An 18,027-nucleotide genomic window follows, 5' to 3' on the forward strand; every position below is an offset into this window, starting at 1 on the left:
ATTTTCTCGTTCAACGTTGTTAATCCATTCTCTGTATTCGATTTGATTGTTTCGTTAAAAATTGTAAAAATCTTATTCTTGATAACAGATTTTAGAAATGAAATTTTATTTTCGACATCAGCGGCAATGTCAATTTTCAACGATAAAATATCGTTCATCTGCACATCGTATTACCTGCCAAGTCTAGCGTCTTAAGATGCCCATTGGGGTGACAGTGCCCCTATAAGACTCTTGAGACTGTTAGTATATCTTCTCTGGTTATAGCTTTCCAGAAGTGTCTTTGCCTATCTGAACCCCTGGAGGTTTCCCAGTAGCTGGTTTTACTCTTATCTACTATTTTTTCCAATGTTTTCTCTATTCTTTTGTAGCTGATACCACGCAAGGGTTCAGGTCCAATGAAGACTTTGTCTGCCTCTACTTTAACTGATCTGTCAGCTATTTTGTTTCCCTACACTCCCGGAATCTATTGCTTTATTTTTCTTGCCTAGCTGTTTCAATTCGACTAGGCGTTCTCAATTTAATTTGGATTTTATGATACATATTTTTCAATTGCATAAATTTCTACTTGAAAAATATTTGGTGTGTCGCTCAGGCTTTGGAGTGTTTAGTTCTGGGCTCGTACACTCCTATTCCAGTTCTGTGTGCTGCTTTATTAGAATCTATGTACCATTTGATGATATTTCTGTTCATTTCTCGTTTTTAATGAGCGGTTTTTGTTTTGTGATTTTGTCTCTAAACATTCTGAGTGATGTTATTTCTGCCAGACTCTCCAGTACTATGTGCAAGCTAATTTTTGAACCTTCGAGAAATTGTTCCTTGTGGTATTTAGGCAGGTTCTAGTTCCCCAAAACATTGCCCTGTATATCATTATTGGTCTCACAATTGCCTTGCACATCCACAGTAGAATCGTTGGGTTACAACTCCTATTTCTCCCTGTACAGTTTCTGTACACCATCAGGATTTTTTTTATCTAACACTTGGTAACAGTTTTCACAATATTACTCGTGAACTACTACAAAAAAGGATCAAATTTCTGCTACATAAAGGTGGTTAAGCGAACTTTAAAATGAAACAAAGAGCAACCTCCTTTTAGTTAATATTTGTACGAAATATAGGATATATGGATGGGATAATACGTTTTCTAGTTGTTACTTGGTTGCAGATATTTCCTATCTGAAAATTATAAAGTAGATTCATATATTGATTTTGAGGACGATTTGAATTTCGATTAGTGATAATTAAAGATGTTTCTTATGAATAAACTTTTTTTCAAAAAATGCATATTTTTTCATTCACCTAACCTCAATCTTCAAGATAGTCTTATAAAATGTTCATGAATCATATAATCTAACCAAAAATACATTCTCCTGCAGTAAAATTAAGTTGATTATGCTTCTTCCAAAAATATTACAATTCTTTGTGAAAAATCAGCCGTAAAAATCCGTAGCAGCACCTTTTCAAGCAAACTATCCCACAAAAATTGGAGATCATTATGCAAAATACTTCACCATTTCTCCTGTGAGATTAAGTTTGCAGGATGCAACGAACAAAAATGTTGATGAAAAGGTTTTTTATGTATACATTTCCGCACCACCTATGAGGTAGTATACTCAGCGCGTTTTTTTTAACGTGGTTTCCCCTGTAGGCCTATTCCACGATCTACTGGAGTCCTGTTCGTTACTAAATAATGGATTAACTGTCAAGACATCGAAACCGATTTTTATTTATGAAACAGAAAACACTCGCAGTCTCCCATAGTGTATGGAGTAAGAGCTCAGGTGCGACTGCCCGGGTTGAAACCAAGTCTGAACGACGCGGTTGAGCTATGTTACCCATAACACTTCATGTTGACTGTCGTATTTCTGTATGAAAAAAGAACGACCACCTCTATTTGAATGAGAAAGACCAGTAGAAATGATGGAGTTTGGAGAGAAACAGAAAAAACTTGCAGTCTCCCATAGTGTATGGAGTAAGAGCTCAGGTGCGACTGCCCGGGTTGAAACCAAGTCTGAACGACGCGGTTGAGCTATGTTACCCATAACACTTCATGGTGACTGTCGTATTTCTGTATGAAAAAAGAACGACCACCGCTTTTTGAAAGAGAAATACTATTAGAAATGATTCCGTATATGTATCTGTTCAAAAAAAAAAAGAACGACCACCTCTATTTGAATGAGAAAGACCAGTAGAAATGATGGAGTTTGGAGAGAAACAGAAAAAATTGCAGTCTCCCATAGTGTATGGAGTAAGAGCTCAGGTGCGACTGCCCGGGTTGAAACCAAGTCTGAACGACGCGGTTGAGCTATGTTACCCATAACACTTCATGGTGACTGTCGTATTTCTGTATGAAAAAAGAACGACCACCGGTTTTTGAAAGAGAAATACTATTAGAAATTATTCCGTATATGTATCTGTTCAAAAAAAAAAAAGAACGACCACCTCTATTTGAATGAGAAAGACCAGTAGAAATGATGGAGTTTGGAGAGAGAAACAGAAAAAGCTTGCAGTCTCCCATAGTGTATGGAGTAAGAGCTCAGGTGCGACTGCCCGGGTTGAAACCAAGTCTGAACGACGCGGTTGAGCTATGTTACCCATAACACTTCATGGTGACTGTCGTATTTCTGTATGAAAAAAGAACGACCACCGCTTTTTGAAAGAGAAATACTATTAGAAATGATTCCGTATATGTATCTGTTCAAAAAAAAAAAGAACGACCACCTCTATTTGAATGAGAAAGACCAGTAGAAATGATGGAGTTTGGAGAGAAACAGAAAAAACTTGCAGTCTCCCATAGTGTATGGAGTAAGAGCTCAGGTGCGACTGCCCGGGTTGAAACCAAGTCTGAACGACGCGGTTGAGCTATGTTACCCATAACACTTCATGGTGACTGTCGTGTTTCTGTATGAAAAAAGAGCGACCACCGCTTTTTGAAAGAGAAATACTATTAGAAATGATTCCGTATATGTATCTGTTCAAAAAAAAAAGAACGACCACCTCTATTTGAATGAGAAAGACCAGTAGAAATGATGGAGTTTGGAGAGAAACAGAAAAAACTTGCAGTCTCCCATAGTGTATGGAGTAAGAGCTCAGGTGCGACTGCCCGGGTTGAAACCAAGTCTGAACGACGCGGTTGAGCTATGTTACCCATAACACTTCATGGTGACTGTCGTATTTCTGTATGAAAAAAGAACGACCACCGCTTTTTGAAAGAGAAATACTATTAGAAATGATTCCGTATATGTATCTGTTCAAAAAAAAAAAGAACGACCACCTCTATTTGAATGAGAAAGACCAGTAGAAATGATGGAGTTTGGAGAGAAACAGAAAAAATTGCAGTCTCCCATAGTGTATGGAGTAAGAGCTCAGGTGCGACTGCCCGGGTTGAAACCAAGTCTGAACGACGCGGTTGAGCTATGTTACCCATAACACTTCATGGTGACTGTCGTATTTCTGTATGAAAAAAGAACGACCACCGCTTTTTGAAAGAGAAATACTATTAGAAATTATTCCGTATATGTATCTGTTCAAAAAAAAAAAAGAACGACCACCTCTATTTGAATGAGAAAGACCAGTAGAAATGATGGAGTTTGGAGAGAGAAACAGAAAAAGCTTGCAGTCTCCCATAGTGTATGGAGTAAGAGCTCAGGTGCGACTGCCCGGGTTGAAACCAAGTCTGAACGACGCGGTTGAGCTATGTTACCCATAACACTTCATGGTGACTGTCGTATTTCTGTATGAAAAAAGAACGACCACCGCTTTTTGAAAGAGAAATACTATTAGAAATGATTCCGTATATGTATCTGTTCAAAAAAAAAAAGAACGACCACCTCTATTTGAATGAAAAAGACCAGTAGAAATGATGGAGTTTGGAGAGAAACAGAAAAAACTTGCAGTCTCCCATAGTGTATGGAGTAAGAGCTCAGGTGCGACTGCCCGGGTTGAAACCAAGTCTGAACGACGCGGTTGAGCTATGTTACCCATAACACTTCATGGTGACTGTCGTGTTTCTGTATGAAAAAAGAGCGACCACCGCTTTTTGAAAGAGAAATACTATTAGAAATGATTCCGTATATGTATCTGTTCAAAAAAAAAAGAACGACCACCTCTATTTGAATGAGAAAGACCAGTAGAAATGATGGAGTTTGGAGAGAAACAGAAAAAACTTGCAGTCTCCCATAGTGTATGGAGTAAGAGCTCAGGTGCGACTGCCCGGGTTGAAACCAAGTCTGAACGACGCGGTTGAGCTATGTTACCCATAACACTTCATGGTGACTGTCGTATTTCTGTATGAAAAAAGAACGACCACCGCTTTTTGAAAGAGAAATACTATTAGAAATTATTCCGTATATGTATCTGTTCAAAAAAAAAAAAGAACGACCACCTCTATTTGAATGAGAAAGACCAGTAGAAATGATGGAGTTTGGAGAGAGAAACAGAAAAAGCTTGCAGTCTCCCATAGTGTATGGAGTAAGAGCTCAGGTGCGACTGCCCGGGTTGAAACCAAGTCTGAACGACGCGGTTGAGCTATGTTACCCATAACACTTCATGGTGACTGTCGTATTTCTGTATGAAAAAAGAACGACCACCGCTTTTTGAAAGAGAAATACTATTAGAAATGATTCCGTATATGTATCTGTTCAAAAAAAAAAAGAACGACCACCTCTATTTGAATGAAAAAGACCAGTAGAAATGATGGAGTTTGGAGAGAAACAGAAAAAACTTGCAGTCTCCCATAGTGTATGGAGTAAGAGCTCAGGTGCGACTGCCCGGGTTGAAACCAAGTCTGAACGACGCGGTTGAGCTATGTTACCCATAACACTTCATGGTGACTGTCGTGTTTCTGTATGAAAAAAGAGCGACCACCGCTTTTTGAAAGAGAAATACTATTAGAAATGATTCCGTATATGTATCTGTTCAAAAAAAAAAGAACGACCACCTCTATTTGAATGAGAAAGACCAGTAGAAATGATGGAGTTTGGAGAGAAACAGAAAAAACTTGCAGTCTCCCATAGTGTATGGAGTAAGAGCTCAGGTGCGACTGCCCGGGTTGAAACCAAGTCTGAACGACGCGGTTGAGCTATGTTACCCATAACACTTCATGGTGACTGTCGTATTTCTGTATGAAAAAAGAACGACCACCGCTTTTTGAAAGAGAAATACTATTAGAAATGATTCCGTATATGTATCTGTTCAAAAAAAAAAGAACGACCACCTCTATTTGAATGAGAAAGACCAGTAGAAATGATGGAGTTTGGAGAGAAACAGAAAAAACTTGCAGTCTCCCATAGTGTATGGAGTAAGAGCTCAGGTGCGACTGCCCGGGTTGAAACCAAGTCTGAACGACGCGGTTGAGCTATGTTACCCATAACACTTCATGGTGACTGTCGTATTTCTGTATGAAAAAAGAACGACCACCGCTTTTTGAAAGAGAAATACTATTAGAAATGATTCCGTATATGTCTCTGTTCAAAAAAAAAGAACGACCACCTCTATTTGAATGAGAAAGACCAGTAGAAATGATGGAGTTTGGAGAGAAACAGAAAAAACTTGCAGTCTCCCATAGTGTATGGAGTAAGAGCTCAGGTGCGACTGCCCGGGTTGAAACCAAGTCTGAACGACGCGGTTGAGCTATGTTACCCATAACACTTCATGGTGACTGTCGTATTTCTGTATGAAAAAAGAACGACCACCGCTTTTTGAAAGAGAAATACTATTAGAAATGATTCCGTATATGTCTCTGTTCAAAAAAAAAAGAACGACCACCTCTATTTGAATGAGAAAGACCAGTAGAAATGATGGAGTTTGGAGAGAAACAGAAAAAACTTGCAGTCTCCCATAGTGTATGGAGTAAGAGCTCAGGTGCGACTGCCCGGGTTGAAACCAAGTCTGAACGACGCGGTTGAGCTATGTTACCCATAACACTTCATGGTGACTGTCGTATTTCTGTATGAAAAAAGAACGACCACCGCTTTTTGAAAGAGAAATACTATTAGAAATGATTCCGTATATGTCTCTGTTCAAAAAAAAAAGAACGACCACCTCTATTTGAATGAGAAAGACCAGTAGAAATGATGGAGTTTGGAGAGAAACAGAAAAAGCTTGCAGTCTCCCATAGTGTATGGAGTAAGAGCTCAGGTGCGACTGCCCGGGTTGAAACCAAGTCTGAACGACGCGGTTGAGCTATGTTACCCATAACACTTCATGGTGACTGTCGTATTTCTGTATGAAAAAAGAACGACCACCGGTTTTTGAAAGAGAAATACTATTAGAAATGATTCCGTATATGTATCTGTTCAAAAAAAAAAGAACGACCACCTCTATTTGAATGAAAAAGACCAGTAGAAATGATGGAGTTTGGAGAGAAACAGAAAAAACTTGCAGTCTCCCATAGTGTATGGAGTAAGAGCTCAGGTGCGACTGCCCGGGTTGAAACCAAGTCTGAACGACGCGGTTGAGCTATGTTACCCATAACACTTCATGGTGACTGTCGTATTTCTGTATGAAAAAAGAACGACCACCGCTTTTTGAAAGAGAAATACTATTAGAAATGATTCCGTATATGTCTCTGTTCAAAAAAAAAGAACGACCACCTCTATTTGAATGAGAAAGACCAGTAGAAATGATGGAGTTTGGAGAGAAACAGAAAAAACTTGCAGTCTCCCATAGTGTATGGAGTAAGAGCTCAGGTGCGACTGCCCGGGTTGAAACCAAGTCTGAACGACGCGGTTGAGCTATGTTACCCATAACACTTCATGGTGACTGTCGTATTTCTGTATGAAAAAAGAACGACCACCGCTTTTTGAAAGAGAAATACTATTAGAAATGATTCCGTATATGTCTCTGTTCAAAAAAAAAGAACGACCACCTCTATTTGAATGAGAAAGACCAGTAGAAATGATGGAGTTTGGAGAGAAACAGAAAAAATTGCAGTCTCCCATAGTGTATGGAGTAAGAGCTCAGGTGCGACTGCCCGGGTTGAAACCAAGTCTGAACGACGCGGTTGAGCTATGTTACCCATAACACTTCATGGTGACTGTCGTATTTCTGTATGAAAAAAGAACGACCACCGCTTTTTGAAAGAGAAATACTATTAGAAATGATTCCGTATATGTCTCTGTTCAAAAAAAAAGAACGACCACCTCTATTTGAATGAGAAAGACCAGTAGAAATGATGGAGTTTGGAGAGAAACAGAAAAAACTTGCAGTCTCCCATAGTGTATGGAGTAAGAGCTCAGGTGCGACTGCCCGGGTTGAAACCAAGTCTGAACGACGCGGTTGAGCTATGTTACCCATAACACTTCATGGTGACTGTCGTATTTCTGTATGAAAAAAGAACGACCACCGCTTTTTGAAAGAGAAATACTATTAGAAATGATTCCGTATATGTATCTGTTCAAAAAAAAAAGAACGACCACCTCTATTTGAATGAAAAAGACCAGTAGAAATGATGGAGTTTGGAGAGAAACAGAAAAAACTTGCAGTCTCCCATAGTGTATGGAGTAAGAGCTCAGGTGCGACTGCCCGGGTTGAAACCAAGTCTGAACGACGCGGTTGAGCTATGTTACCCATAACACTTCATGGTGACTGTCGTATTTCTGTATGAAAAAAGAACGACCACCGCTTTTTGAAAGAGAAATACTATTAGAAATGATTCCGTATGTATTTCTGTTCAAAGAAAAGGAACGACCACTTCTATTTGAATGAGAAATTCTAGTAAAAGAACGACCACCTCTTATTCAAACAGAATTGAGAAATCCAAAATACTTACTATGTGGCAGGTATCTCTCTTTGATGACTGACGAGAGTCCTGAAAAAAACCTTGTGTCAGTTCTTCAATCGCCAATATAATTTTAAAGTTTAAACAAATCTATTTAAATTCACTAAACCACACAAATGTAAGTATACCAAGAACTGATGTAACGTTATACCTTTAAATTAAATAAAATTTTAGAAGAAAAAGATAAGAAAGGAAATAACAATGAATGCAAAATTTGTCGTGGAATAAAGCTAATTAGCACATAGCTCAAAATAAACGAATAAATCATAAGTATATGACGACTAAACCGTCAGGGAGAAATTATATTTAAATATAAAAGTATGGAATGAAATATCAATAAGCAGAAGTTGAAACAAAAACAAATTTGGATATAATTAGGAAAAATGATGAGAAAAATGAGAAAACAAATAATATACAATAAAATAGAAGAAAGGAAGCCAAATTATTAGTGAGAAAATTGATGAAATCATGGATATATTAGAAGAAAGGAATGAAAATTTAAACAAGACAATAGGTGAGAAAATATGTCAAGATGGAAATAAATTTATTAATTCGAAAAAAGAGAAATTGAAAAAAAAAACAAATCGATAAATAAATAGAAGGAGAGAGAGAAAATCACTGATAATTATAAATGAAATGGCAAAAGAAGGCAATGTGAAATAACAATAATAGCAGTTCGTAGCACTAATAGAAGAAAATAAGAAAATTACACTCAAGAATTGAAAAAAAAATCAGATATGAGGAATGGAATCTATCACAGACTTTAGAAATGAAAGGAATATAAAATGACAGGAAGTAAATATTTCATACTAGTTAAGAAGGTATGTTGTAAGATGGAAAATATAAAACAAAGTAATAACATAAAGTAAAAACATAATATAGAAAAAAAAAACAACAAGAACATGAATAGAAAATTGAACCAGAAAATTCAACGCTTATATAATGAAATAGATAAATTAGATAATACATAAAAATATGAAAACAAAGAAGAAAGATAATTAGTAAGAAAATTGATGAGAGTATCAAGAATATAAATGAAGATATTGACAAGGACATAGAAGATAAACGTGGCAACTTAAACAAGACAATTTTAGAAAAAATAAGTCAAAAAATGGAAATAATTTTATAAATATATGGAAATAAGTTGAACGAGAAAGAAATGGAAAGTCACAGAAGGATGGAGGATAAAATGATGATCAAGTGTTGTGATAGTTAAAGTAAATTGAAAATAAATAATAGGTAGAAAGAAATATTAAAATAAAAACAAATAAAACTGGAAAAAATTAGTTAGAACAAAAAGGAAATAGAGAAATTTAAAATATAAATGGAAAGGAAGTCGTTACTTCTAATTTAAAAAATACTTAAATTGTCTAAAAATAAAATTTCAAATGAATTTAAAACGTATAATTTTCGTTAATAAAAAATGGAAAGCTTAAAGATTCACCTTTTTCCTGAAGATAATCCTTTAATCCAACTAACAACACAAAATATTTTCAATGAAATTATACACCCGGTTCACCCGCGTCCTTAACAACAAATCAATCGACACAACCGACCTCGACCGTGTCTCGAGAGAAACTGAGATTTGTACATCCAATACACACCGATAGATGTGCGCCACCGTAATGACTAATTTAAAAATTACCTGTAATACCGGTTTATCTATGAATCAATATTAGTCATCAACTAGAAATTTATTTGTTGTACTAAAAACCGGTATTACTGTCATCTTTAACGTGTTACTAACGTAAATTCTATTTGATTTTCGTTTCAAATTTGGCGAAAATAATGTTTTCAAACTTTGAAAAAGGCTGTTTAAAATTTTTGTGAAATTTTTTTCAAAATATATTTACTTATTTATGTTTAGGTAGACTTTTCTTTGTTAGGAACTTGAAGTTTACGTGGATACTGCAAGATGCAACTGTAAAATATAATCAAAACATTGGAAATAAATAAGTAACGGGCCTATTTTCTTAGCTGATATTTTTCATGGTTTCCAAACTCCAACCTGCTATATGATATCCTTCATGCTGGTAAATTTAAATTTTATTAACGGCGCGTAATTTAAATTATATGAAGGTTTATATTGCTATCCAAGAAAAACTAATAAATTTTTATATTTATGTTTTTGTTTATAATATACTTCCATAATTTATATAAAAATGAAACATCAAAAACCACTGCATAGTGCGAAAGTAACGACTTGGGCAGCAATATTAGCAAAGGAATTATTGGACCTCTCTTCTTTGAAGATTCTCGAGGACGAAACATCACCGTTAACACCGACCGCTATGTTGTGATGTTTTTGGTTCTATAGAACTTGCGAAATCAAGAATAGCTAATACTATTACTTAACTATGGCGGTTGTGAGACAGATGTTTTCTGCAATTTCTAATTTCCAAAAGAGGTGATATCCCCTGGCCTCCACGTAGCCCTGACTTGACTTTTTTTGTGGGGAAACCTCAAAGATAAAATCTACATGAACAATCCGAGAGACATCAGTCAGCTAAAGGAAAATATCCGCCAGGAAATTTCAGCAACCACCCCAGATTTATTGTTTCACAAATCCACGTTCGCGTTTAGAGGAGTGCCGTCTTTTAGATGTTATTTTTAAAAAATAAACTTTATTTAATTACCTAATCATCATATCTTTTATTTCAACAATACCTTATGTATTTATTTTTTCAACCTATAATTAATAAATGCACGTTCTATTGCGCCACCTTTCCCATGCTATGGAAATTCCACTGTGGCACAAAATGATAAATGACAGAGGCTCCAAAATAAAGCAATCAAAATTAGATTTGCTAAAAAATATAACACACCTAGTAATTCACTATATCAGGACTATCTATCCATTCGTAAATATGGATAAACTAAAAACATTTCAGCTATTGAGAAATGGATTTAAATAGAGGAAATAAAAAAAATAGAATTACATTATTTATTTGTTTTCTATTATAATTTAATAATTTGAGGCCTCATGCCAGATTATTTTTATCTGTTTGGAGAACAGAAATAAATGTTTAAAAAAAGATTAGAATTTCTACTATTTGAGTCTCGCACAAATGAGCCATAGTTTTCTGGAAAATATCATTTAATGGATTAATTCACCATCCCCAAACATATTGTATCATACACCAGTGTTCCAAATGGTTTTTCACACACGTGGAAAAATAGGGCACAGATATTTGCATAAATTAGGAAAACATGCTTCAAAAACTTTCACTTTGCAATTTGTTGTGAATAAAAGACAAGGTTTTTATTTTTTTCTTTATTGTTCCTACAGTTAAGAATATTTTTAATACTAGGTATCTCTCAGCCATAACAATTTTTGTAATGTCTTTTTGGTCAGTTTTTTGCACTATCTTAGTATCGCCACTTCAAAATGTATATACAATTACAGAATGTTTATTTTATCAACCATTTCTGATATAGTATATTTAGATTTACAGCCTTTAGAAAGTAGTTTCAAGCCCTACTAACGAAATAAACACTATGGAGTTTTAAGATATCACGCAAACTTTACTTAATGTTTGCTTGAAAACATTTCCAGACAATTCATTTAAATGTACATATGAGAACACATACTGAAAAAAAGCCATACAAAATGTATCAATTGCTGTTTATTAATCGCCTAACGGTGGAAACCTCATATTAGGTGACTAAACAATAACTGGAAATATTTTAAATTGAGATGAAAGCAAACATTTTTACTACTTAATGTTTGTTTCCGAAAATTTGTTGGAGAAATATAGTTAACATGATTATTTGCATACTTATACAGGAGAACAGCCAATGAATATGATGTGAGATTTGTTGAAGTACATTTTGCAGTTAAGTAATTTGTATAGAAATTCCCTTAATAGCAGAAAGGGAAAGTTGTGACATTTTATTAAAGTCTAGTCACCCTACATTGACAACATCTTGATTTGACAATTACAAATGAGTGGAATATCAAATAATGAGTACATTTATAAACAAATTTATTATTGTTATAATTATTCTCACTTCACTATCACTTTTTCATCATAACAGTCATAGGAAAACTTTGCTTAATGTTTTCTTCTCATGAAAATAATTTCGATATCCATCTTCGTAGTCACACAGGAATAAAATAGTCCAATGTTTGCTTAAAAACATTTTCAGACAATTCATTTGAATGGACAAATGAGAAATCACACAGGAAAAAACCATACGAATTGTATCAATTGCGGATTTAGTAATGGCCTAACATTGGAAACCTCATATTAGGTGACTAAACAGTAACTGGAGATAATTGAGATGAAAGCAAACATTTTTACTGGGTTTTCTTCGTGATTTTAGTGAAATACTGCATCTGTCGCCCTCCAATTGTGGGTTAGACCAAACAAGAACCACATACGTTGGAACATAAAACAGTGTAGTTCGTATAACGGTCCTGTTGGAACACGAAATATTACACAGAATCGTCTCCGTACCAATGACGGCTCTTTGACTAGCTAGAAACATTGAATTCAAAGTAAATTCAATGGTTGGTATGGGAAAAAACGTCTCTACGTTATGATACCAACAGTATTCATTTTCTCTCTCGTTCGAGACACTTTATCTATTCTGCGTATACTTGAAAATTCTCGAAAATATCAGTAGTGGGAAAATAATAACTAACTGAAGCGTTGGTAGGAGAGAGAGAACGATACACTATTTGTTTCACTTAGTCGGAACACCTTCCACTTTAAGAAACTGTCCATATAGAAATATTACGTATGTGATTCTGTCACAAATAATTTAGTGTCATGAATACCATAACCTGAAAACAAAATATGTGCCTTTTGAATGTGTACTTTTCTTTAAGAAATAATTTTTGTCATGGGATGAAAAACCTCCTATTTTACAAAAATGTTAATAAATTATGCAATGCATCCAGTTCAAACTCTTTTAAAATCTTAAATAGAGAGTACGCTGCAGTTCAGTGTTTACTGCAGCGTTCAGGTTTAAGAGACATATCCCAAATTTCTGGGTATATAAATAACCGAAAACTTCATTCTACTAAGAAGTTCGATCAAGCAACAAATCAAGGACCTTCAGAAAATTCTGGGAAACCACCTGATAGAGATGATGACAAGGATAAAATTTCGTCTTTACTTGCAAAAGCTTTTTTGTGGATGCTAACTGCCTATATGTTTATCGCAATAATGTCATTAATGTTTCCAGGAACTAATCAACCAGAGGTTAAACATATCTAAAATCTAATTTTTTTGTATTTATATTTATATTTGTAGATAGTTCGATATGTGTCTTGGAATGAATTTTTGTATCAAATGCTGGCCAAAGGAGAGGTAGAAAGAATTATAGTAAGGCCAGATATTGAAATAGTCACAATAATACTACAAGAAGGCGCTATTGTTAAAGGAAAGAGAGTGGAAAATAGAACGTTTCACATGAATGTGGTAGATGTGAATAAATTTGAGGATAAATTGAGGGAAGCAGAAAGACGTTTGGGTATAACAGATGGAGTGCCTATTATTTATGAAAGAAATACTGACACCGCAGGAAAGCTACTCATTTCATTGCTCGTAGTAGGGTTGCTCATATCCTTATTAGCTAGAAGCAAAAGCATTCGTCCCCCAATTAGTATTGATTCAATAACACAATTAGGCCGTGCTAAATTTACCTTGATTGATCCATTAAAGGGGCCAGGAAAGGGCGTACACTTCTCTGATGTGGCTGGTTTAAGAGAAGCCAAATTAGAAATTATGGAATTTGTTGATTATTTGAAAAGACCTGAACACTACAAGAATTTGGGAGCTAAAGTTCCAAAAGGTGCTCTTTTGTTAGGACCGCCAGGTTGTGGAAAAACAATGCTAGCCAAAGCTGTTGCAACAGAAGCTAATGTGCCGTTCTTATCTATGAATGGATCCGAATTTATTGAAATGATTGGAGGTAAATATTACTAAGTTAGAGCTTTTGGAACTAATGATTATATTTATAGTTGATATACTTTTATTTCCACTACATTAACACTCACAATTACATTGTTTGGTCCATCAAATCTTTCACGGATCACTGGTTCATATCATATCAGATATTACTGTGTTTGTAGTAGTAGTTAACAGTGGGTTCAAGAAGTAAATAACCGTAAACCAATGGAATAGTTATTTGTCTTTAAGGAGGGAAACCACATTAAAAGGCCGATTAAAACTGATTTTTTAGGTGGGAGGAATTAATTAAAATTCAATCAAATTTTGATACAATTTCATTTATATTTTGAACTGATTTTTTAATCTAATTTCATCCAAAAATAATAATGTTACAACACTGATGTGATGTCCTCTAAAGGTTGTGAGTTTAGTTTTCCAATTGTGTACATTCTAATTTTCATCTGAAACCAAAAATGTTTTGATTTTACATTAATAACTTTTTTCTAAGAATATGAACCTCAAAAATTTACTTTGATATAACGATTTTTTTCTCTAATTATGCAAAGAAAAATACCCTTCAAGCTTTGATTTTTTTTACAAATTGCTTCGTATAATTCTTAATTTTGTATTGCATAATGATCAGTTCTATACTTTTTGCGACAAAATTCATTTCAAGATAAACGCGATTGAAGAATAAATTCTTGGAAACTAGAACTAGGAAAGTTAACAATAATATAAAATGCTTATCTATTAATACCTGCCTGCCTACTATAATTCCTGCCTTGTTCATCAGGAGACTCCAAGTAAGGTACAGTAATACTCAACGTAATATACCAGAAATAATCTCTTGTGTTGATGCTTCTAATACTTTCTATACCGTTATTTGAAATTAAATATACAAGGACGGGGTTCCGTTTCAAAGTTATGTTAGTATACAAAATGACTTTGAGGTCAAACTATATTCTTGGATAGTTGAACTAACGATTTATGCAATAAAAAACTTTTTTGTACCTCCTAATATGGTTTACCTCTTCAATTAAAAAAGAGTAATAATTAATTTATTTTTATCAGGGCTTGGAGCAGCTAGAGTAAGAGATTTGTTTAAAGAAGCTAGGAAGCGTGCTCCTTGCATAATCTATATAGATGAAATTGATGCAGTGGGACGTAAACGAAGTGGTAGATTGGGTACTGAAGGCATCAGTGGTGAAAGTGAACAAACCCTCAATCAACTGTTAGTTGAAATGGATGGTATGGCAAGTAAAGAAAGTGTCATCATGCTGGCTAGTACAAACAGACCAGATATATTAGACAAAGCACTATTACGTCCTGGAAGATTTGATAGACATATTTTGATAGATTATCCCGATTTAGTAGAAAGGAAGCAGATTTTCGAACAACACCTTAAAGGAATTTCATTAGAGCAATCACCTGAAACATATTCTAAACGATTGGCTTATCTTACACCAGGTTTGAGTGGTGCTGATATTGCTAATGTCTGCAATGAGGCGGCACTACATGCAGCTCGTAAAAAAAAGAAGAAAGTTACAAAGGAAGATTTGGAGTATGCCATAGAGAGATCAGTGGGAGGAACAGAAAAACGAAATCATGCTATGTCACCACAGGAAAAGAGAGTTGTTGCGTATCATGAATCTGGACATGCTTTAGTAGGTGAGTACAGTTGCAAATATTTAGTGTGTTGACACCATAGATATAAAAAATAAAGAGAGAATAGGATATACAAACTTCCTAATATGTTGAAACACCGCGACCGCCATTTTCCACCCGCATATACAAAGGTCATTCAAATTCAACTGGGCTTTCAACAGGGGTTATCTCAAAAATTTTTCAATCAAGTTATATTTTTTAGTTATTCAGTTAAAATGAAATTTAGAATTTTAATTAATATTGAAAAGAAATGGAAAAGGCTTGATGCTTCCATCAACTGATTATTCTTCCATTTTAGTATTGTTATTCCTTTATCGATTTAATTGCTTGTAATTTCATTTCTTCAGCTTCTTTTGTACAATGTCTATGGGTATTCTTATTTTTTCGCAATGTCCCCAATAAATGTGTTCGATTTCCTTGCCGCTTTCCGGCTAACTCCAAGGTTGTATAATACACACCAAAAACATCATTTTTTGCACTTTTTATTCGATATAAATCTTTTATTATTTTTCCTTGGACCCACATCCCATATGGAATGTAAAAACTCAAAAAATTTTGGTTTATTAGTTTTGGTTGGGGCTTAAACATTCAGAACATTTAACATTTAAAAATGTTAAAATCAGTAAAATTCATTTTAATGATACAATTATTATAATTTTATACGTTCCTGTATCAAAATTATGAAGGTAGATGACACATTTTCCGGAACGCTTTCTTTAGAGGGATGAGTGGAAAAAAATCGGGACTGTCCCGCAAAATCTGAGACGAATAATAACTTTATCTTAATGCCTATTTAAGATACTTATTCTTAACTCATCAATGACTATGCATAAAACTAAAATTTCGAAAATACAAATTGATAAGTATACAATATCATCAGTATCTTCATCTTTTGTTTATACAATTCCATATGTGCCCTTTTCAATTGATAAGCTATGTGAACACTTTCATTTTCTTTGATATCGTATAATTCTGTTTACAAATAAACTGCAAGTCCCCACTAACCGGGGTAGAAAGTTGAATGCGCATTCGTCGAGGCTCATTCTTCCATTTTCATTTCTATGGTTAACACAAATAAACATAAAAATATTTGGCTTATGAATGTTCCCAAACTTTTTTTTTATTTTTTCAGGTTGGCTTCTGGAACACACTGATGCTCTCCTTAAGATAACTATTGTACCACGTACGAGTTTGGCTCTTGGGTTTGCTCAGTATATTCCCAGAGATCAGAAATTGTATACTAAAGAAGAATTATTTGATAGAATGTGTATGACTTTAGGAGGTAGGGCTGCCGAGGCGATAATTTTCAATAAAGTCACAACTGGTGCCCAAAATGATCTTGAAAAAGTAACGAAAATGGCTTATGCTCAAGTTAAAGAATTTGGTATGAATAAGACAGTTGGTTTAGTTAGTTTTCCAGAACAAGAAACTAAAGAACTTGGGCGAAAACCTTACAGTAAAACATTAACAAATTTAATAGATGCCGAAGTCAGAACTTTAGTAAGTCAAGCTTATCAATATACAGAACAAGTTTTAAGAAAAAACAAAGAAAAACTTGAAAAGTTAGCCGAAACTTTAATTGTAAAAGAAACCTTAAACTACGATGACGTTGAAAAGTTGCTTGGCCCACCACCTTTTGGCGAAAAGAAATTAATCGAACCTGCGGAATTCGAGGAAAGTCTCAGAAAAGATGCTGGTGATTACGATGTTTCAAAAAATGATAACAGTAGTGTAACTACTGCCAAATCTTAGTTTTGTATAATAAAAATTATAGAAAAATATAGTATCCAATAGAAATTCCTTTCAAGTTTTTTCTAAATATATAATTGATAATAATGTAGGTCAGGTTGTTTTTTTGTGCATCACATAAGAACGACTTTGCAAAATAAACTACCTATTCAGGGGCTATACGGCTTACCACTTCAGGATTTGAAATTTTGAATGTAAGTACTGTAGTCTTTGTCTATCGATTTTCTTGCACTCACAGAAAATGTGTTCGGCTGTTTCTTTTGGTTCATTGCAAAAATGGCAAGAGCTATCGAGATTTTCTCTAATGTTCTCCAAATGATATATCCAGTGAGCACATCAGTAACTCTCCTTAGCCATATTTGCTTAATGAAAGGTCCTGTTGCGACCAGTTGATAGAATAAGAAAAAAATCTCTTCGGTTGTTTTACACCTGGGGTCATATTCCATGTTACTGATTTCTTCTCTTTTTTCCACTTTTTATGACCATGATTTAGTAACTTTTTAGGAAACCTATAAAAAGTTTTGGTACTATGATAGGAATTGTCTCGCTTCTTTGCCAAGTAATCAACTTGTTTATAGCCGCGTACTCCGGTACCCACATTAGAGAAACTTTATTCTTTGCTTCTAGTGAGTTAAAAAATTGGATTCGATCCCGTACTACCCAATTTCATAAGAATAGAGTGCTTAAGGAGCTGCTTTGCCATCTAAAAGGATAAATATCTTTGCATTGTGGTAGTTACGTTGTGAGCAACGAGCTGCGCATGTAAGGATAGTGTAAGTTTCCACTAGAAAATGGAAAGTTCCGAGTCCATTGGGCTAGCGGGGTTGGTTCCTGAGCCATAAATTCCTGCCATACTTGACCCTTTTCCATTTTTAGTGCAGAATACTGATGAGCCTCGTGGGAACACAATATACATTATTTATACATTGCTGTCGA

The 18,027-nt window shown here is 34.7% G+C and overlaps 1 protein-coding gene across 1 annotated transcript; it reads left to right on the forward strand.

Annotated features, from left to right (window-relative positions):
- Nucleotides 1-12,372: 12,372 nt before the first annotated feature.
- LOC130449323 (paraplegin) lies at nt 12,373-17,139 on the forward strand. Its single transcript, XM_056787070.1, has 4 exons — nt 12,373-12,987; nt 13,039-13,699; nt 14,749-15,345; nt 16,475-17,139. Exons 1-4 carry the CDS (start codon nt 12,580-12,582, stop codon nt 17,092-17,094), a joined length of 2,286 nt encoding a protein of 761 aa, XP_056643048.1. The 5' UTR covers nt 12,373-12,579; the 3' UTR covers nt 17,095-17,139.
- The last annotated feature ends 888 nt before the right edge of the window (nt 17,140-18,027 follow it).

This window comes from Diorhabda sublineata, chromosome 10 (genome assembly GCF_026230105.1).
Source record: "Diorhabda sublineata isolate icDioSubl1.1 chromosome 10, icDioSubl1.1, whole genome shotgun sequence".
NCBI classification, from domain to species: domain Eukaryota; kingdom Metazoa; phylum Arthropoda; class Insecta; order Coleoptera; family Chrysomelidae; genus Diorhabda; species Diorhabda sublineata.

Coding starts and splice junctions, on each gene's coding strand:
- LOC130449323 (XM_056787070.1), top strand. CDS start 12,580: ATGTGCCTTTTGAATGTGTACTTTTCTTTAAGAAATAATTTTTGTCAT. Junction 12,988..13,038: donor CAGGAACTAATCAACCAGAG/GTTAAACATATC, acceptor TTATATTTGTAG/ATAGTTCGATATGTGTCTTG. Junction 15,346..16,474: donor ATCTGGACATGCTTTAGTAG/GTGAGTACAGTT, acceptor TTATTTTTTCAG/GTTGGCTTCTGGAACACACT.